The 23,218-nt window shown below is 38.6% G+C and overlaps 1 protein-coding gene across 1 annotated transcript; it reads left to right on the forward strand.

The window, feature by feature from the left end:
• Positions 1-20,109: 20,109 nt before the first annotated feature.
• On the forward strand, positions 20,110-21,845 carry LOC111571621 (dexamethasone-induced Ras-related protein 1-like). The gene is made up of 2 exons (XM_023274878.3): positions 20,110-20,509; positions 20,753-21,845. Exons 1-2 carry the CDS (start codon positions 20,239-20,241, stop codon positions 21,280-21,282), a joined length of 801 nt encoding a protein of 266 aa, XP_023130646.1. The 5' UTR covers positions 20,110-20,238; the 3' UTR covers positions 21,283-21,845.
• Positions 21,846-23,218: the final 1,373 nt, after the last annotated feature.

A 23,218-nucleotide genomic window follows, 5' to 3' on the forward strand; every position in this document is an offset into this window, starting at 1 on the left:
TCTGCAAAGGACTTGAGCTACCTGCTGACGAGTTTTTCCTGCATTTCAAAGAGCAACGGCCTGTGCACGAATCTCAGACTTTAAAAGAGATTGGGACTTGGGTCCGAGAAAAACAGAAAAACATCTTTCAGTAACACTGACAAGTTCTTACAAAAACTCCAACATTATTTGCAAACATTGAATGCAACACATACCGTAACCTAGCAACTAACCCACAATGCCTTGCGTTGAGGAGACGCGTTTGAAAAGTTAACATTAGCAGTTCTATACAGGCGAAAATAGCAGCATGTCTTTTTCTATCCTGAAACGACAAATCGGCGAGGAAAAGCGTCGGTTTAATCCTGCGTGGACTGACAAGTATTTATATATTTACCACCAAGTCCGAACGCCAAACCAATGCGTTTACTCTGCAACGAGTGCGTTGCAGCGCTGAAAGATTATCATGTCCGAAGACACCACATTGGAAAAACATGCCGCGTTTCGGACAAACTTTCCCGAGGGATGTCATGAGAGAGCGGCTATAATTCAGAGTTTGACTGCATCTTACAACCGGAGCTGTACTACAATGAAGCGGACCTGCACAGCTCAGGAAAGGGCCACGAAAAAGAGGCTGTTCACAGACTCAGAAACTGTGAAGGACTGCATGTTGGCTCTCGTGGATGAAGTTTTAACGGACGATAAAGTTAAGACGAGTGTGACATCTGCTATCAAACAGGTCTGACACGTCAAACATTCTGGCCACAGATGTCTTCGAGACATGGTAAGTGCAACAAAGCAGCGTGCTGCAGCAGACACTAAAGGTAGTTTTATGTATTTATGTGACTATTTTCTGTTCACTTATTAGAAGTTTAATATTTAAGAAAGACATTTTGTTTTCACAGTTATTTCACTTAGTTGCACTGTATTATGCACTTTGATGTCAGCTTTATTTCGTTTCAAAGGGATAGTAACTATCACTGTGCCTGCTGTTTATTTTTTTTGATTATATGCACTGAAGATGTGACTGTCTCAGATGAGACCAAATATGGACAGGGACAAACTCTGTTTTTTGTTATTTCAAAAGAAGAAAAATGTCTTAAGTTCTGAAAACTTACTGTTAAGCAAGTTACTTTTTAATGCACTTTGAGATGTGACCAAAACAAAAGATGGTGTTTCTAATCGGCACTTAGTTTTTATGTTCATATGCACCTTAACCTGTGCTTATATTTACCTATCAAAATGTGTTGAAGTTGTGTGTTTGAAATGTAAAATTTACAGAAGCAGTATTTCAGCACAGGTTTAGTTTAAGTACTGCTCTTCTATTGTGTTTCTGTCCTTTTTGATGTGGCAGTATGTTAATAAACATCCAGTGTGTTTGTTATCTTATCTGTTTGTGTTTATTTTAAATGGTGAACTTTGCTCACTGTCTGCTAAAAACATCCGGCCCAGCTCATGTTCTTAGTCTGAAAATCCGGCCCGAGTCAATTTTTAATTGAATAGCCCTGGACTGTGGGTTGAGGAGGAATTGGAAGTTTGTCGGCTTAGACCTGGTGTCATTCCATCAGTGTTAAACTTCCCGGCTCATCTTGGAAAAGTACGTGCCAGAAAGACCACAACCAAGCAGCCTTGAGATCTTAGGCAGCATCTCCCTGAAGTGGGTGTTGACGGTGTTCACAGTCAGGTCTGTGGTAATCCTGTCAAAAAACAAAACAGAAAAAAATCTAGATTATAAATGAACATGTAACCAAAGCACTCTGTGTATAACGCCATAGTATAGGATGTAGTTCAGAAAATGTCAAAGTATAGTATACTTTACTCAAGATTAACATAGTATGGCCTGTAGTTCATAGTACAGCATGTCGGCAAAAAAATCCCATAGATTATTATGTGGTTCAAAAAGCGCAAAATGATAGGATGTTGCCTAAAATTGTCATGTATGATATGTGGTTCAAAAAATGTCATAGTGCAATATATTGTCAAAATAGTATGTTATTCAAGAAAACATCAGAGTATATGTCGTCTAAAAAATGTCATAGAATAATATTTCATTGCACAAGTAAAAGTATAGTAAGTTTTAAAGCTGTTCAAATTCTTATAATATGTTGCTAAAAAACAACAAAAAAACTAAAACAAAAAAAGGTCAGCAATATATCAATTAAAAAGCCTATAGTATAGTGCAGACCTGGGCCACATCCGGCCCGCCGGACGACCCTGACTGGCCCGTATGAGGTCATTGGAAAATATTAAAAGTCAATGCAAATATATATCATCACAATACATGCAAGCAATACGCCCGCACTGCTTTTATTTTGAAAGATCTGCTGAGTTAACGTTTTTTCGCGCGTGCTTTCCGTACTTAGCATAAGGTTTATGCTGATTGGTTTGTTGGTCAGCTAACAGCAAAAAAGAAAGATTGATTCCGAATGCAGAGTTTTTAACAAGACATGGACTTCCAAGTATTTCTTCACTGAAATCAGAGGTAAAGTTGTGGCCTAGTTTGTAGAGAACAGATCGCGGTGCTCAAGGATTATAATCTGAATCGACATTACGAGACCAAACATGGCGGAGAAGTACAAACATTTGATGCAGAGCGGAGAGGATATCTGAAGGTTTGCTAGCTAAACTGATAAAGCAGCAATGACTTTGTTTTACCAAAGCTCACATCAAGGGATGCAGCAGTCAAGACGAGTTTTGTAATATCCTACAAAATCGCCAAAAACAGTAAGCCATTCTCTGATGGAGAGTTTGTAAAAGAAAGTCTGGTGGACTCTGCAGCGCTTATATGCCCGGAGAAGAAAGGAGCGTTCGCTAATGTGCCCCTTAGGAGGTGAACCGTAACGAGGCGGGTGGAGAGCAGCGCCGAAAATCTGGAGCTTCAGCTGCACAACAAAGTGGACGATTTTGACGTTTTCTCCTTGGCTCTGGACGAGAGCTGTGATGTCTGTGACAGCCCAGTTACTCATCTTTGTGCATGGATTAACAAAAAAACTTCGAGAAGACGGAGGAGCTGGCAGCTGTGCAGCCAATGAAGGGAACCACGACGGTTCACTGAGGTAAATACATGCATGAACAAGCTGGGACTAAAATGGGAGAATTTGGCTGGTGTTACAACTGATGGCTGTCCAAATTTGACAGGGAAAAATGTTGGACTTTTGAAACGGATGCAAGATAAAGTGACTGAAATAAACCCAGAACAGAAACTGATATTTTTGCATTGTATTATACATCAGGAGGTGTTGTCTAAGTCAGTGCTAAAAATCAACCACGTGACTGATGTAACTAAAGTAGTTAACTTCATCAGGGCAAGAGCATTGAAATACAGTTTGTTGTCTTTGTGGAGGAGATGATAGTGAACATGGTAACCTTGGTTACCAGACAGCTGTCAGATGGATCAGCCTGGACAAGGTGCTTAAACGAGTTTGGGATCTGAGAGCAGAGATTCAAGACTTGGGCATTGTACATCATTGTATTGTTTCATTTACTGTTTTTATTGAGATATATTGAACATTGCTGTAAGTGTACTGGGGAGCTGTTGTCTTTCTTTATGCTTCACAGTCATCTTAATGTAAATTTAGAAAAACTGACAACACCTCATAGCGTTCATGATGAACAAAAACTGACACGATAAGGCAAGTTTCAAATCTCTGCCAGCTGATGGTCATATTGTTGTAGAATAAATTCTGAGTAATGGCTTACTTACTTCGCTTGTAAAAACAGTGACTGCTGAAAAGTAATTAAAGCACTTGGAAAATCAGTTTCACATTTTAAGTATGTCTTTATGATAGTAAATATCTACAACTCAATAGGCAGCAGTCATAGTTTGAATGAAAAAACAAAATCTTTCATTAAATAGTTGTGTTCTGTGTTCCGCATTTTCATTATATCATTGTATTGTTTCATTTACTGTTTTTATTGAGATATATATTGAGCAGAGCTTTTAAGTGTACTGGTCCGGCCCTTAGCAACCGTCAAAGTTTCTCATGTGGCCCCATATGAAAATTAATTGCCCACCCCTGGTATAGTGTCGCCCAACAAACATCATAGTATAGCATGTCGCTCTAAAAACGTCACAGTATAGCCTTTAGTCCACAGCTGTCAGTAGGTGAGGAGCAACACAAAAACAGTCCAAACGCTGGTTTCCAGAGGGTTAGACGAGTATTTATTTGAAAGAGTAAGTTTACAACAACACAACATGTGAGGGGGTTAAAAACAAATGGGTGTTAGTAAAATAAAAATAAATAAACAGAACTAAAAGTGAACTTCATGTTGACATTGATGGGAATTCCAACCAGGAACAAAGTAAAAGATAATCAATACGAAAACAAAACTCTTCCTGTTCACCTCTTCAAGCCCAAAAACACACCGCAGTAGCACCCTAAACTAAAACTACCAATGGGTTCCCTGTTTTCCTTTGTGAACAATTCAAAGGTCCCTCTCTATCTCCCCACACATCCACCAACCACTGGAACACATCTCCAAAGTTCTGCCAGGCCAGCTCAGCTTCCCTTCAGAAGAAGTGCCGCCACCTGCCAGATGAAGGAGCCTTTTGAGAGGCAGCTGGTATCGTGATTGGACTGTACTTTGGTCTGTTCCAATCCAGCTTCAGCTCCAGAGACGGCAGGTGGGACGAGTCAACGGAGGCCTGGTGGACGAAGGCATGCAGCTGAGTACAATCCAGAAAACAACAGAGGAGGAGTGCAGTGGCTCAGGGCCAGAACAAACAGAGTATGTCTCTTAGAAAACATCATAGTATAGCCTTTGGGATGAAAAAACGCCATCATATACATCGTATATTGTACAAATAAGTCAAAGCAAAGAGACATACATTGTAGAATTGTAGTAATTGTGGGCTGACTGATTTACTGATTATCAGTATTTTATTTTTTACTGATTTACGGTAATAAATACATTTAAAAATGATGCTACTTTGGCTCTGAACCTTTATCTACCTGTGGTCGCTCTGTCTTCTGGAGTGATTTGATTGGTTATACGTAACAAATAAATCTCCTTTAACTTAACATCTCTAAACAAAACAAAAACGTATCAGCAAAGTTTTCTGTTAGTTTGTGCTCTTCTAAGTTTAACTCCAAGATTTTAAATAATTTAATTTACTGCAAATGAATATCTACTCCAAATGTCTCACTAATAATCATTATCAGCCTTAAAAACCCACAAAACACCCCTCTATACTCGACCACACTTAGTACAGTCCGGTTCCCCCTTCTATAAATCTGCTTGGAATCTTCCACTTCCTGTTTGTCAAAGTGGCCTTCTACCTGGACAGGTTTTGTTGGAGCTCATGCAACAAACATTTTGGGTAACTGTACTTTAATATGGATGAATGACACTGAATTAGAGTCTGTTTTAATGAGACTGAGTTAAGATGTGTAGCTCTGTCATTAAATAGGAAATTATTTCTCTGAATTCACAGAGAAAAGTCTGAAATGTTTGCTAGGTTAGCGTCCCACATGTACTTTGGCTCAGCTAAAGCTAACTCTCTCCAACTTCTGGATCTCATGAATTGCTTGTTGTTAAAATATCTTGCTGTAGGTGCTGAAGCTCAGAAAGTCTGAGATGTTTGTTCAGAATAAGCTCATTCTCAAGTCTTATCTGAACTGTCCTCTTTTGTTTGAACTTTCCCTAAACTTAGGAGTTAATGACAGAGCAGCACATCCAGACTCAGTCTCATTTATGTAAAGATTAAACTTCAGTGTCATTCATTGATGTTAAAGTGCAGTTTTTCAAATGTTTGTTGCACATCCTCCCGACCAAACCAGTCCAGGTGGAAGACGATGTGAAGAGAAAGCTCCAGAGGATGAATATCACACATTTACATTGGAAATAAATGTCCTTTAATTAGACATTGTCATGCAAAAGTTGGATTTCCCTTTAATGATGTTCAAATCTTTGAGTGTTTTGTTGATGTTGGTTTCTAAATGTTTTTTGACACTCGGGCCCAAAGATTAAAACCTTCTACGGTTCACAAGCTGCAACAATTCACACATTATCAACTAACTTTCTGACTAAGATAAAAAGTGAAAAACTGTCTGATTCCTGCATCATGAATGTAAATCTTTTTGGTTTTTATGACAGTAAACTGAATATATTGGGGCTTGACATTTTATAAACCAAAGGAAGAAATTAATTACTGGAGAAAACAATCAACAGATTAATGGACAAAGAAAATGTGTTTTCTAACATATATGGCTGAATTACTCCATTACAAGATACATACAATTTTAATTCAATTTTATTTATATAACACCAATTACAGGTCAAATTGTCTCAAGATGCTTTATTTTTATATTTTTTTGTCATATTTAAAATATGACAAAGTAAGAAATTTAAACCTCTTGACTAATCCAATTTATTATTTAGTTTGTAAGAGACTAATTGACAATTAAAACTTTCTCCACTAAAACTAATAAACATGAGGTCAAATAGAAGGAACAGTTTTAAATGCTGCAGTCCCACGACGACAAGAATAAAGTTTGTCAACAAAAACAAAATTTGCTGGTGGATTCCATTAAAGTCCTAATAAATGATAATAAAGTGTGATACTAAAGGTTTGTGGTGCTAAAAATGTCCAAGTAAAGATATCAAGTTGAACATCTGGATGGCGGTTGATAAAAGTTGACCTTCTTTCATTTCTCTGGAGCCGACTCCGTGGATTTTATGGATGGTGGTTAAAGACCTGCTCTTCTAGTCGTCTTCCTTCTAGTCGCTGTAAAAAGTCAGTCCATCCTGGTCGACTTTAACACCTCTTCATGACAACTTGTTCTGCCTCTGACCTCGTGGAAACTCCAGAAACTCGGGAAAACCTGTCGAGACTCGAAGAACTCGTGGAGACTCGAAGAACTTGTCGGGCGGGGGAAGGTGTGGTGGGCGGTGGGGGGCGGTGGGGGGAGGTGGGGGAGTAGAGGGGGGAGGCCGCCACCCACCTCCCCGCCTACTCTCCACCCTGACTCCACCCAGACTCCGCCTTGGCTCCACCCATGTGATCACTTCAGGAACTACGATGTCAAAGGGACGACGAATTTATTTCTTTTTATCTGATCTGTAGCTCAGTGAGTTAAGGATTTGCCTATGGAGCTGCAGGTCGCTGGTTCAAGACCAGACACTTCTTAAATTTTCTCAAAATCCTGACAAAGACAAACAAAGAAAAATGCCAGTGGTGGGTCTTGAACCTGCGACCCTCTGCTCTGTAGGCTCTCCTCTTATCCTCCTGAGCTACTCGCTCAGATACCAATTCTTCTTTTTTTTGCGCATTTATCATCTATTTTTTGTCGTGTTCGAGTTTTTTTTTTAACTCGAGTCACGACTCGACCGTTTTTCTCAGGAGGTTGGACTTCAGCCTTTGTGCTGGAGGGTGGAACCCTCAATTCCAAGACTTTCCAAAGCCTCCAGACCTCCTGAGTCCTCAGGACCTGAGCTTTCACACAGTCTGAGGGCTGAAATTTTCTAAGTCCCACAGTAGTTCTCTGTTAGATTGAACTTTCAGACAGTCCAAGGACTGATATCTTCTAAGTTCCTGAGTAGTTCTCTGTTAGTTTGAACCTTCAGACAGTCTGAGGACTGAAAACCTAAAAGTTCTTGAGTAGTTCTCAGTTAGTTTGAACCTTTAGACAGTCTGAGGACTGAAGTTTTAAAAGTTTCTCAGTACTTCTCTGTTAGTTTGAACTTTCTGGTTAACAGAAGCCTTAAAACTTGTGACCACGAGTCTTGATTTCACATTTAGACCATCCATCTGAGTTCTTCTCAGACCTTCACCTGTGGGTTTTTAGAAATCCTGAACAAACTTTGATTCTCTTCACTGAACAGTAAAGTTTGTGCAGATCAGAAGGTAACATTAGTTTGATTGATGCCTTCAACTACTAGTAGACTTTATCTGGAAATCAGTTTTCTGAAATGAGCTCTTAGTGAATCTGTCCACAATCAAACCAAGAACATTGAAAGAGGAAATGTTTGAAGAAACAACTTGATGTTTTCATTTCAGACTAGAAAACACTTTAAGGCCTTCATCTGTTTTTGCTCTTTTTGATTGTTTTATTGTCTCTTCTGTTTAATTTGATCTTCTAAAGTTTAACTGGTGTCTTTTCAAAGGTTTTATCTTTAGTTTGATTCTTCTTAAATGTTTAGTTTTGCTATTTTCTCACCTTTTATTCTGTTCTAATGTCTGATCTGATTTCGAAATGTTTTGTCTTTTTAATGTTTAATTGTTGTTTTTTCAAATGTTTTATCAGCTTGTTTGAAAAATTTCCTTTTCTTTCCCAATGTTTAATTTTTTGATTAAATCTTTAAGGTTTTTCTTTTTAAATGTTTTACCACCTTTTAATGTTTAATTTTGTTTTTTAATGCTTCATTGTATTTTCTGTTTAATTCCTATTTAAAGTTTTATTGTATTTAAGATTTAATTTTCCAATTAAACATTAAATTTTTTAATTAAATGTTTTGACTTTTAAAGGTTTAGTAATCTAATTAAATGTTTTATATTTTTCTAAATGTCTAATATTCTTGTTTAATTGTATTTTTTAAATGTTTAATTATCTAAAATGTTCCATCTTTAATGTTTAATATTTTTGTTTTAAAATGTTTAATTTCATAATTACATGCTTTGTATCTTCTGTTTAATTATCTAATTAAATATTTTGTCTAATATAATTTAATTGTATTTAATGTTTAATTTTCTTTCTAAAAGTTCTATTGTATTATTTTTTTTCCTTTGATTTAATTGCTTTTTGTTATGTAGTTTATTTCTTTAATCTTTTTTTTCTGTCAAGATTTTAACCCCAACCTTAAAAATGAAACAAACCCTTAAATCACAATGAAAATACTTTTGTTGTCACAATCATGAGTTAGTCAATTATTCAGTTTATCAATTCAACTTTATTTGTTTAGCACCTTTCACACAGATGACAAAACTAAACAAGCAAAGAGAAAAAACTATGCTTAAACTATGATTAAAACTCAAAAACAAACAAACAAAAAAAAGATTTGACATCATAATAAAATATGTTGTGTCCAGGGGATGGAGGGAGTTTATTGAAGTCTTCTTGGGCTCACATGGGAAATCATTTAAAATATAAACTTGATATTCAGTCTAAGGAAACTGCAAAGCAACAGAAGAACCAACAATATCTCCTGTTTTCTCCTTTAATGAGTCGACTCTTCTTGTGCTTTCAGACCAAAGAACTACAGACTCTTCACAACCTGCTCAAACTCTTGGTACAGGACCTCACCACACGGGTCAAGAAGGTTTCCTTCTCATTTCTACTCTGAAGATCACCTTCTCCTGCTCAAACTGCTGACAAATGTTTCTGCTGCTCTAAAGTCTGATGTCCAGAACTTCCTAAAAACTCTCAAAGGCTCTTCTGCTGCAGGTTGCTTTGTAGAACTGTTGCAGAAAACCTCACTAAACCACATGGAGGGGCCTCAAGATAGTCGTCCAAATGAAACCATACAAAAACCAAACTAGCACAACCCAAACGCTAAAGTCTCCTGCAGCCTACCAGAGAACCTCTGAGAACAGAGAATCAGGACAGGAACTCTTACCTTCTGGACAACCAACGCTGGTTCACAAACAAGAACACAGAATGTGTCTGACCAGAAACCTCTGAAGACTCACTACAGCCAAGATAAAGATACAACTCAGCTGCACCAAATCCACTAATCACTGCACACATTAGCACCATGTGCTAACTGTGGCTAAAGAACCACATTTACCAAGACAACTATCCAGTACAAAGCCCTAAAACACACCAAGAAACACATTAAAGACCATTTTATTGCTGGAAGCTGCAAGCCAACGCCTAAAGAACAAACTAATGCAACGGAGCCAAACCCAGTTCAGTGGTGAACAGAAGCAGAGGAAATGTTTGTCTGCAGCTAAATAAAGCAGGAAGACACTGAGCTGCTCAGGTGTTCCTGATAACACCAAGCAGCCACCTGGACAGCCAATAGGAACACAGCTTCCTGGAAGTCCAGAGGGCTGGGTTAGTGAAGGAAATTTAGTTTAAAGTTGAAGCAGAAAGTTAACAAAGAAAGTTGAAAACCACCTTCTGATACCTGAAATCTCTGAGTTTTCACACAAAGAACACCTGAACATGTCAAACTGGTTCCATAGTAGAACCATCATTGTAAAAACGTCATAGTATGGTGTGTTGCTCAAAAACCATTAGGACCCGGCTGTCAGGGGACAAACATGTAAGAAACATGAGAACAGAGAGAACCCAACCAGTAGGTCACAGTTTATCATCCCCCAGTCATCTCCTGAAGTCCATATGGTGAGAGACATCAGTATCTGGTTGTTCATTTACCAGAGGATGCTTATAATCATGCTGATGTGGTCTGTACTCTACAGTATTTTAGTGACTCAATAAATGCCTAAGTTGTTTTTTTTTTTTAAATGCTTTTTAGTTTTTAATAAACATTTAACAGCCTATATGTAATCAATAAATGGCCTTTGCCTATCTTAAGAAAAACTCACTCAGAACTCTGATATGTTACCAGTACTAAATAAATCAATAAATACATGCATACACACAAAAATAAGTTAATACATTAACTGTGTTAAGATAAGATTTAGATTTTTTTTAAAAAGTTGTTTATGTTTTTGCAGAATCCAGTATTGCTCACTGGTTGATCATTACATTTTATTAGTTTGATTTCACTGTTTAAAATGATGCCACCTCTTTTCAGACAGAACCTGTGATAATAAAACAATACAAAATTTTTAGTTCCGTGTTAATAAAGCACTTAAAGCTTTAAGTATGGCTAAATGCTTTTTTCAAAATTAAATATATCACTCCTTAGGTGGTAGTGGCCCCAAGTTCAGTAAAGTTGGAAAGATATTCACAGATTCGGGCTTCCAGCATCAATAACTCATTAGATATAGATTGTCAAAACATAAACGGTGCCTCTTTCCCATTGTTGCAAGGCAGACACTGTGCTACAAGCCCAGTTTTATCAAAAGTAGCTGTCTTTCAAGCTACAGGAATAACATTGGTGTCTATGGAGTGAACAGGGTCCGTCTGCAATTTGCAAAACCGCTGCAACAGTAAAGAGAGACAAATATTCAATAACTTCACTCTTATACATTGTAGTGTCACTAAAATCACTGCAGCCTTCAACTGGCTCCTGTTGACAAAGTGTTTTAACAGAAATGTAAATGCTGTAATTTGATTCTTTTAATGAACCATGTAACTTGAATGGATGTGATGCTGGTGTGACCACAGTGCACACGTCTGATGAGTTTGTGTGTTTGCTCAGACTCAGGAAAAATTACAGGGAACATTGGTTGTGAGTGTAATGCATTTTGGTCAAGCATGAAATTTATACACTGGGACCTGACAGTTTGACCAGACAAACAACCAAACAGTACCTGATTGACCAGGTGTAACCCATTTTGGTGACAATCAAACATGTTATCCAGTGGGGAGAACAAACTTTTGGAGCACGGTGTATATTTGGGTACAAGCTGGCTTCTTTTTACAACCAGAGGAGTCACCCCCTGCCAGCGGTTAGAAAGAATGCAGGTTTAAGGCACGTCTATCTTATATACAGTCTATACAATACGGTGGCATGGATTTATTAAAGTTATAAGCAGCTTTATGTATGATGCAATAAGGATTTCAATGAAAGCGCATTTTGTATGAGGAGTAGAGACACATTTGATTTGCACTTTATTGTAATGTGTATGGATGCGACTGACCACCTGTAGACTTTCAGCACATTTGCATTTGAATCTTTCAGCTTTAAATCATCGAAATAAAAAACAGGTGTAAATGCAGTCTGTTGTTTTGGGTTTTTTTTGCTTGTTTTTCTGTGATGACTTCAGAAACTAGATTATAATGCCTCTGGTTTACAAGCCGCTAGGTACAAGCCATATTTGCTCGCCATCAGCACCATTTGTTTTTCCACTCTCCTCAGCCTTTCCTGTTCCACAGTACTTCCTCACAGTGCCATTACCTATCTGTTATGCAGCCTTTTCATATGCCACTTCTCACTCAATACACGTGATCACGTGGGAAAAAGAAATTTCTTGCATCCTGCTATAATTTCCTTTTGATGTAGCGGTGATGGAACGAAAATCTAAATGACGGCAGTGGGGAGCTGTTTTGTTGCGTTTCTTTGTCTCTCCCTCCACCAACACTGACCAGTTTTAATTGCATCTGTTTGTTTCAAATCTCTTATGAGCATCACAGCCTTTTTATGGAGCTTTTTCTGTCTCCCAGTAGGATTGCAGTTGTCAACACACTATTGAAACTACATGTACTTACATAAACAGGCACACAATAACACCTCATTCCTGTTGTTGTTCAGTTGCCCCGGGTCACAAACATACTTCAGACACTGTGGCATGACTCAGAAAAACAACATGTTCACACAGTTGACCAGGTCAGAAGAAACAAGAAGGTTAATGTGGCTCTTTTGCTTCAGCACAAACATCTTGATGATCTGAGTAGGATGCCGGAAGGCAAAAAATACATCTTCAAGTTACCAGTGGCTTTGAGGGGGCAGTGTAGCATCGTCTACTGACTCTCTGACGCAGTCTGTAGCTTTTCAAACTGATACAACACACACACAAACAATATGCTTCCTGATTATCCCAGAGTTTAGCAGCTTGGGGGCCCATCACAGTTAACAGGGTTAAAATTCAACTGTTTTTGTTTCGTTTCTCGCAGCTGCAATCCTACAGTCATTTTTTTTTTTTCAAGGATTGACTGTTCACAAGTTTTCAGCTTTCATTTTCAGTGGAACACTACATTTTCTCTCTATATTCTCTTAGATGATAACTTTGGAGCTTTATATTTTATCAGCTAGTATCTTAAAAGTACAGAAGCAGGGGCAGGTCCATCTCTTAGCCAATCGTCTTCTCTGCCTCGAAAATCCAACAAGTCATCTGCCACTGTTGTCACATGTCTCCCCTTCCTGTCAGACTGCTGCATCAGGGGTTTTGACGGTGGGAGAGCAGGTCAAAAACAACCCGAATGTACATCACGTTTGCCAGCTAAGTACAGGAAATATTACAATTTTGGTATCAGTATCAGCAGGTAATTAATGTGCATTGGTTATGGTCTACTTATCTGCAGTGATAAAGGTTCAGTGTAGCAGACGTGTGCATCTCTGGTCCAGACTGTAGGGTGACGCAGTGCTTGGCTTTCATGCAGAGATATAAAACTGAACTGTCACATGTCACTAGCCTGGATTCTGTCCAAGCTGAGCACAAGCTCCTGGGTATTTGGCCAAAGAGCACGTCGCTGATGTGTTTTCTTGTGCTGCTACTTACTGTCTTTCCAGTGAAATGAAAGCTTGAGTGAAGTCACATATGTCATATGTCTGTTTACTTTCTACACTGCTGTTGTCATGATGCCAAGTTTTTTGTCTTATCCAAGCCCATAAACTTTTTTTTGTTGTTTGTGCAATATTTTTTTTTTCAGCTCTTCTACTCAGACTTATAAATGCAAACTAAAATGTACATAAAACCACATGATAGACACACTTAACCCTCTAAACCCAAGCATTGATGTTATTAATGTATTTTTTATTCCTTTTTAAACTATTTTTAACATGTCTCTAATCAAGAAAATAATGAGACTTTTTCAGTTTTTCGATTTTTCAGGATTTGGTGAAAATGTTACAAAATTGCAACAGCAGGTCTTAGTGTATACAAATATTACCACTTTATTTTTAACAAAGTTCACAGATGATTAGGCATTTGTGATTCAATAATAACGAAATATGTGTCTTAAAATGAATATTAATGATATGGAATTGTTGAATATGGCACAGTAAAATGCTAATTAATTAAACAAGTCAAAACTGTAATTGTAATCCATGCTAGAATGCACTTCCGCACAATAAAAAACGGTAAGAAAATTGTTATTACAACTTTCTTTTTCTGTTTTTTTTTTAACTTGCAAAAGTGGAATTTTATTACATCAGTCCTCTACAGTTTGTTCATATTCACATATTGGAGTTTGCTTGAACATCATAAGGATTTCTGGTGTCTGAGAACTCTTAATTGGTGGATGTCATTCTCCTTTGCATCTCCTTTTATGTGAAATTGAAGGAAGCAGTTTTTTTAAATCTGTGAAGCACAAACGAACATCACACTTGTTTCATACAGTTGATGTACAGTACCTGTTAATATACTGTTAATCCTATACAAAATTATTAGAGTTAACCTTTAACTTTAATCCCACAACCTATATATAGTATGTACACTGTATATTGCCATAGATAGCACAATTGATGAATTTACTCATGACCCAGTGATGGAGCCTTCTGTGTAAATACGTAGCACCCATTAAAACCCAGTGTTGAATTTTTGCAACATTGAAAGAAATCACTAAAAATCACATATATTATACTTTTTAAAAAAATATTTGACTTTTTTATCACTAAATATCTTTAGGATGAAGGAAAAAAATACTACAGGTCAAATACTTGCTTGGAAAATTGTTGAAATAGTTACAAAAGAGAAAGCTGGGGGGTCATAACAAGTCAAAGGAAAGAGACATACATTGTAGAATTGTAGTAATTGTGGGCTGACTGATGTACTGATTATCAGTATTTTATTTTTTACTGATTTACGGTAATAAATACATTTAAAAATGGTGCTACTTTGGCTCTGAATCTTTATCTACCTGTGGTCGCTCTGTCTTCTGGAGTGATTTGATTGGTTATATGTCACAAATAAAACTCCTTTAATAATGGGGTGGGGGAGTAGAGGGGGGAGGCCGCCACCCACCTCCCCGCCTACTCTCCACCCTGACTCCACCCAGACTCCGCCTCAGCTCCACCCATGTGGTCACTTGAGGAACTACGATGCGAAAGGGACGACGAAATTATTTCTTTTTATCTGATCTGTAGCTTTCATTATCGAAAGTATTTTATCTGTAATTTTTAATATTAGTATTTGAAAAATTTTGTTTAATTTCATAGTTACATGTATTGTATCTTGTTTAATTATCTCATTCAATATTTTGTCTGTTTAATAGAATTTAATTGTATTTAATGTTTAATATAGTTAAACATTAAATACAATTAAATTCTATTAAACACAAAATATTGAATTAGACAATTAAACAAAATACATGTATTTATGAAATTAAACAAAATTTTTGAAATACAAATATTAAAAATTACAGATAAAATATTTTCGATAATTAAACATTCAAAAAATACTTTTTAATAATGAACCTTTTTAAAAGTTTTATTGTATTATTTTTTCCCCTTTGATTTAATTGCTTTTTATAATGTAGTTTATTTCTTTAATCTTCTTTTTCTGTCAAGATTTTAACCCCAACCTTAAAAATGAAATAAACCCTTAAATCACAATGAAAATACTTCTGTTGTCACAATCATGAGTTAGTCAATTATTCAGTTTATCAATTCAACTTTATTTGTTTAGCACCTTTTACACAGATTACAAAACTAAACAAGCAAAGAGAAAAAACTATACTAAAACTGTGATTAAAACTCAAAAACAAACAAACAAACAAAAATATTTAACATGGTAATAAAATATGTTGTGTCCAGGGGATGGAGGGAGTTTATTGAAGTCTTCTTGGGCTCACATGGTAAATCATTTAAAATATAAACTTGATATTCAGTCTAAGGAAACTGCAGAGCGACAGAAGAACCAACAATATCTCCTGTTTTCTCCTTTAATGAGTCGACTCTTCTTGTGCTTTCAGACCAAAGAACTACAGACTCTTCACAACCTGCTCAAACTCTTGGTACAGGACCTCACCACACGGGTCAAGAAGGTTTCCATCTCATTTTTACTCTGAAGATCACCTTCTCCTGCTCAAACTGCTGACAAATGTTTCTGCTGCTGCTGCTCTAAAGTCTGGTCTCCAGAACTTCCTAAAAACTCTCAAAGTCTCTTCTGTTGCAGGTTGCTTTGTAGAACTGTTCCAGAAAACCTCACTAAACCACATGAAGGGGCCTCAAGATAGTCGTCCAAATGAAACCGTACAAAAACCAAACTAGCACAACCCAAATGCTAAAGTCTCCTGCAGCCTACCAGAGAACCTCTGAGAACAGAGAATCAGGACAGGAACTCTTTCCTTCTGGACAACCAACACTGGTTCACAAACAAGAATACAGAATGTGTCTGACCAAAAAACCTCTAAAGACTCACTACAGCCAAGATAAAGACACAACTCAGCTGTACCAAATCCACTAATCACTGCACACATTAGCACCATGTGCTAACTGTGGCTAAAGAACCACATTTACCAAGACAACTATCCAGTACAAAGCCCTAAAACATACCAAGAAACACATTAAAGACGATTTTACTGCTGGAAGCTGCAAGCCAACGCCTAAAGAACAAACTAAAGCAATGGAGCCAAACCCAGTTCAGTGGTGAATAGAAGCAGAGGAAATGTTTGTCTGCAGCTAAATAAAGCAGGAAGACACTGAGCTGCTCAGGTGTTCCTGATAACACCAAGCAGCCACCTGGACAGCCAATAGGAACACAGCTTACTGGAAGTCCAGAGGGCTGGGTTAGTGAAGGAAATTTAGTTTAAAGTTGAAGCAGAAAGTTAACAAAGAAAGTTGAAAACCACCTTCTGATACCTGAAATCTCTGAGTTTTCACACAAAGAACACCTGAACATGTCAAACTGGTTCCACAGTAGAACCATCATTGTAAAAACGTCATAGTATGGTGTGTTGCTCAAAAAACATTAGGACCTGGCTGTCAGGGGACAAACATGTAAGAAACATGAGAACAGAGAGAACCCAACCAGTAGGTCACAGTTTATCATCATCTAATCATCTCCTGAAGTCCATATGGTGAGAGACATCAGTATCTGGTTGTTCATTTACCAGAGGATGCTTATAATCATGCTGATGTGGTCTGTACTCTACACTATTTTAGTGACTCAATAAATGCCTAAGTTGTTTTTTTAAATGCTTTTTAGTTTTTAACAAACATTTAACAGCCTATATGTAATCAATAAATGGCCTTTGCCTATCTTAAGAAAAATTCACTCAGAACTCTGATATGTTACCAGTACTAAATAAATCAATAAATACATGCATACACACAAAAATAAGTTAATACATTAACTGTGTTAAGATAAGATTTAGATTTTTAAAAAAGTTGTTTATGTTTTTGCAGAATCCAGTATTGCTCACTGGTTGGTCATTACATTTTGTTAGTTTGATTTCACTGTTTAAAATGATGCCACCTCTTTTCAGACAGAACCTGTGATAATAAAACAATACAAAACTCTTAGTTCCGTCTTAATGAAGCACTTAAAGCTTTAAGTATGGCTAAATGCTTTTTTCAAAATTAAATATATCACTCCTTAGGTGGTAGTGGCCCCAAGTTCAGTAAAGTTGGAAAGATATTCACAGATTCGGGCTTCCAGCATCAATAACTCATTAGATATAGGTTGTCAAAACATAAACGGTGCCTCTTTCCCATTGTTGCAAGGCAGACAATGTGCTACAAGCCCAGTTTTATCAAAAGTAGCTGTCTTTCAAGCTACAGGAATAACATTGGTGTCTATGGAGTGAACAGGGTCCGTCTGCAATTTGCAAAACCGCTGCAACAGTAAAGAGAGACAAATATTCAATAAGTTCACTCTTATACATTGTAGTGTCACTAAAATCACTGCAGCCTTCAACTGGCTCCTGTTGACAAAGTGTTTTAACAGAAATGTAAATGCTGTAATTTGATTCTTTTAATGAACCATGTAACTTGAATGGATGTGATGCTGGTGTGACCACAGTGCACACGTCTGATGTTGCTCACAGTGGTCCAAGGGACGCTCAGGGAGTTTGTGTGTTTGCTCAGACTCAGGAAAAACTAGAGGGAACATTGGCCATAACCTGAATTTGAATCCATAACCACTGTGTCAGGGACTATAGCCCCTTTTATTAGTCGCCCGCTCAGCCAGCTGTGCCGTTGTCCTGTCCTGCTCACTACAGTTATGAAACATCTCCAGATTTTAACTGATCCTCTGACACTCCAAACTGCAAAAAGTCATGAATACACTTATTGTTTCTGAACTACAAGCCCCTGCATCTTGGTATAAACCAAAAGTCACTCTCTCGCTTCCACGTGTAGCAGCTCAGCTTCTTACAAGTTTCACATCAATTCTGACTGACATACTTTGGCTTCCTGGTTTGCTTTACAATGGATTTTAGGATTTTACTGATCACGCTAAAGTATGTCAGGATCTGGCTGCTAAATTGCAATAACAGAAATGTTGACCTCATATGCACCAGCTCAGAGCCTGAGAGGCTCAGACGGAGCCCGTCTGGCTCTTTAGACATTGAGGTCTAAATAAATTGACCGTACATTTGCCATCAGCTTTGGAACGACCTGCCTGAGAAGACATCAGTGACTTCATTTAAATCACTTCTTAAAAGCCATTTTTATAGACTTTTATGCAACATGTTTTTTTAAATTGTTTATTATTTTATTTGTATTTACTTATTGAAATTGTGTGTTTTTTGACTATCTAAAAATGTCCTTTTTTTTCATGCGTAGTTTAACTTTGGTTTGGTATAATAACCTCGGTGGAAACAGACAATATAGAGCAGAGGGAGCATTTATTTCTTTAGAGAGTTCACCGGTAATAGTCCTTGGAACTACAAACTCCTAGAACTTTGAATAGAAACACAAATCATGTGAACTCCCTCCAGCCCAAGCACTGCCCTCCTCTGCCTCTGATCGATCCCTTGTTGCTCATTTCAGTCTCAGACTTTCTGCATTCTGGTCCCACAGCGGTGAAAAAAACTGCTGAAATCAGGACAGCAGAGTCACTGCTTTTCTGCCATTTCACATTACGTTCTGGACACAATGATGTCTCATTTCTAAGAACTAGAAAGGACACTCGTACTGTGGATAATTATGTGACATGCACTTATTTCAACCTTATCAGACAGGAATGCACTTACTGTAAATCACTTTGCAGAGAAATATTTGCGAGAGAATTCATTATAACCATAACCTTAGGTCACACTGTAACTTTCATTAAGCTGCATCATTACTGTCTGTCACTAAGTTAGTGCGTCAGTCTTCACACCTGACAGAATGAACCACATTACAGCAGCAAATGCATTTTTAACCCAACAACTTTGAATCAGCTGCCCCTGCCTCCTTCTCAGTGCAAGGACTGCATTAAATTTTAATGAACCACTTTTGGACACAAAGCTTTGCTCCCACCTCCACATGGACACCTTCCTTCTGTGTAGTGACTTCTGTTGTTCATTACAGATGAATCACTGAGGAATGACAGTGGAAATTGACCGTTTAATGTCTTTTTGCATTCACCAGCTGTGATTAAAAAAAACCCTCGTGTAGGCAGTCAGCTAAACAAACAGATGGAATCTGCTTATATGCTGACACATGCACAGACACAGACACAAAAGCACTCCAGTGTTGTTTATCCCCTCAGGTAAGTGGAGCCGTTCACTTTGATAGAATCGTACCCCGAGTGCCCCCTTTTGGCCACTTTGGTAACTGCAGCTTGTTGATCCTCAGCAGCGGTGGTTGAAGCTGCTGCAGTTCTGTCCGGTTACATGAATAAGCAGCTGCTGCAGCTACTGAAGGTGTGAATGAATAAATCAATTAATGCAACTTTGTGTAGGACAGCGGTGGATAAACGGCTGTCGATGCGTCTGGAAGTTCAACTGAGTATTATGGTTTTGCATGATTTGATTTTTGCAAGCATACCAATAGTGTGAAAACACTTTTTATTTTGCAGTGTAAACTTTGCAAATCCAGCTTTACTCAGTCTAGAAGGACTTGTATGTGCTGTCTGCTTTGATAGAAAGGGTCACTGATTTTTAACCGAGTGTACCAAACCGGGTTAAACGGCGGAAGACGCATCAATTATTAACTTATTCCATGGAAGTTATTGTTTTGCTGTTATGCACAGCACCAGTTTCACAATGTCTTCGCCTTAATGCTACAATGTACTATTTTTTGGACTCTCTGTTACTTCTCCCGGCTTGTCTTCATTAGAAATGACAGACTGACGCACCAGTGGGAGTTTGGTCCGCTTCTCTTTGCGCTCAATGGAGCAGCCAGTTCCTATTCACTGAGCTGTGACGCGCACAGGGGGATGGGTCCGCGGCGCGCTTAAATACGCGGCTCCAGTCAGGAATCCAGACAGCAACGCACAGCAGAGCAACCAGCAACTTCTCCGCTGACTAAAAGGCAGCTCAGTCGCCTTTTACGCACACACTCAGCGTACATCTACCCAAGGAAAAGCACCCGTGTATAACAATGATTAAGAAAATGTCGCCTTCCGAGAGCGATTTTGACATCCCAGCGAAGAACTGCTACAGGATGGTGATTTTGGGATCCACCAAAGTTGGGAAAACGGCCATCGTGTCCCGGTTCCTGAACGGGAGATTCGACGAGCAGTACACGCCGACCATCGAGGACTTTCACAGGAAACTGTACAGCATCAAGGGAGACGTTTACCAGCTGGACATACTGGATACATCGGGGAACCACCCTTTCCCCGCCATGAGAAGACTTTCCATTCTGACAGGTACTTATCCACATCTGTATCATTCTGTCTGTGCAACATAGAATAGTTCTGCAAATTCAGAAAGCAGTGATCATCGTGCACCATTCTAGTGATGCAAGCATATAGTGACTGTGCGCACCGTGCGCCTTTAGCGCATGGCTGGTCTGTGCACCGGGGCTTTTTGAGTTGTATTAATTATTAATATGCACACCTGTTCAATGCAAAGAAAGTTAACCAAAGCATTATTTTTTTTTCTTCCTCCAGGCGACGTCTTCATCCTCGTCTTCAGCTTAGACAACAGAGACTCCTTCCAGGAGGTGCAGCGGCTCAAGCGGCAAATCTATGAAACGAAATCATGCCTGAAAAACAAGATCAAAGAAAACATCGACGTCCCTCTGGTCATCTGTGGGAACAAGGGCGACAGAGAGTTTTACCGGGAGGTGCAGCAGGAGGAGATCGAGCAACTAGTGGCCGGAGACGAGAAGTGTGCGTACTTCGAGATCTCCGCCAAGCGCAATGAGAACGTGGATAAGATGTTTCAGACTCTGTTTACCTTGGCCAAACTACCTCACGAAATGAGCCCCGACCTTCACCGTAAAGTGTCCGTGCAGTACTGCGACATGCTGCACAGAAAGTCTCTGAAAAACAAGAAGATGAAGGACATTGGGGAGGCGTACGGCGTGGTGACTCCGTGCGCCCGGAGACCCAGCGTGCACAGCGACCTCATGTACATTAAAGAGAAAGCCATTGGAGGCAGTCAGGGCAAAGACAAAGACAGATGTGTGATCAGCTAAGCGGACTGTGAGGTGCAGACTGAACACAAATCTTTGGAAGGAAAAGAAGCCTGGTGCGTCAGCTTGAGAGGCGACCTGTGCTGCCGGCTGCGCTCAAACTGACACCGGAGTTGTGGAGACGCCGGGGCCGCAGCCGTGCGTTATGGCGCAGCGCTGCGTTTCCATAGACACTGAACTGGATCCGCCAGTCCGCTTAAACCGCCAAAAAACACCCACACATTGCCCATGAGATTGAGAATGTTAGCTTGTTCTGTCAATCAGAGCCTCATGTGTGATGTGGCTTCATACCCTGTGAGACGCGCGCATCGATGCGTAAAATGTGTTTTGTTGACGTTTTGCCTTTTGCAGATGCCGGAGAGCAGAGAAAAGAGACTCTTGGCTCTGGAGGTGCAAGGTTGGGGAGGGAAACAATGCTGTTTACATCCTATCATAGATTTTCTAATGGCTAAGTACACTTGAATGTTTTGTTGCAATCGGAACTATTTTTATTGTGAATGTATATTTATTGTCAATGTTTTTTGCAATGAAGAAAATCTTAAAATGTAATAAAAAAATCAACCACATTTTTTTTACACTTTCTCATTTCTTCTATTTTATGATCATGCTGTGATTTTTGATATATTAGGAACAACTACTATTCACTTCACATCTACCCAAAAGCCTCATGCAGTTTGCACATGCTGACACTGCACTGTGCACTTCTGCAGAAAAAGAAAGTATTAGAAATCTCTGTGTTTTAGTTGTAATCCAGCAACTCAAGGGACTAGAAAACAAAAACAGCAAAAGTTTTATTTCTGTATAACTTATGCAGATATCTAAATTTTGCATCTAGTTTACAGATCATAACATGATCCAAAAAGCTTCAGTCTGCAGAATTCACACACATGGTCAGCTGAGATCTGACTTCAGATCTGGATCTTTATGGGGAAAAAGGCTTCATTATACTTAGAAAGCATTGATGTCATGGTAGTTTTAACATGAACTGATATCAGCTAATGTCTAAACAGGTTTTAAAGCATCACCAGGGATTAAAAGTCAGATCTGTTAACGCCACAGTGCCTCCATGAAAAATCAAACAGCCCAAATCCTAAACCTTAATGAACTCACATGAATGCAGAGGACTGAAAAGGTGTGTTAAAACCACATCTTTGCTTCTACCCACAAAATGAAGATATCAAAAACACATTGTGCAGCTTCAATAAAAGCCTTTGATGAGCTGTTGCATCACACATTGGAAGCTTGTAGTACAAATTGGCAGATTATGTCTCTATAACGGCAAAATTATTCAGTCCTTGAGTGCACTCATGCATTTTAATAAGAGGCTGCAAGAATTTAAAAAAACAAAAACATGCAATTCAATATGCTGGAGCACTGTAGCACCCTGCAGCTCCAAACAAAGCACACAGTTTGTTCTGGTTTTAACTCCGTATTGTTAGCACCTGCTCTCAGAAGTTCAGACCTTTTTCCCCCCTGAGACGAGCCAGAGACACGGCGTCCCGTACTTTCTCCGTGTGTGTGACGTGCTAGCTGCTCGCTATCAGCAATAATCCTGTATGCTGTATCCTGTGAGATCCACAGAGAGAGAGGGAGAGAACATCTTGCATTAATCTGTGTGTCTGTGAGAGGCAGAAAGTGCGTAAAGAGTCAGGGACACACAGCGGCTTACTGTAACACTGCCCTCCAACTACACGGAAACAATGTGTGCTCCAGTCCTGCTTGCATTCATTAGTCAAATGCATAATAACAGTGTTTAGCAATATGGATCACTGTCTCTATTAGCTGTAGAGCAACGTTTGTTTTTCACATAATGAAATTTGTTCCCTGATAGACAGTAGCAGCACTTTTACCCTTAATGTCAAGTGAAAAAAAGACCACTTTGTTCTTTTTCAAACAGCAAGGCATTGGTGAACCAGTGTGAACACACATTTTTTCATTA

The sequence above is a fragment of the Amphiprion ocellaris genome, chromosome 18, assembly GCF_022539595.1.
Source record: "Amphiprion ocellaris isolate individual 3 ecotype Okinawa chromosome 18, ASM2253959v1, whole genome shotgun sequence".
Taxonomy (NCBI): domain Eukaryota; kingdom Metazoa; phylum Chordata; class Actinopteri; family Pomacentridae; genus Amphiprion; species Amphiprion ocellaris.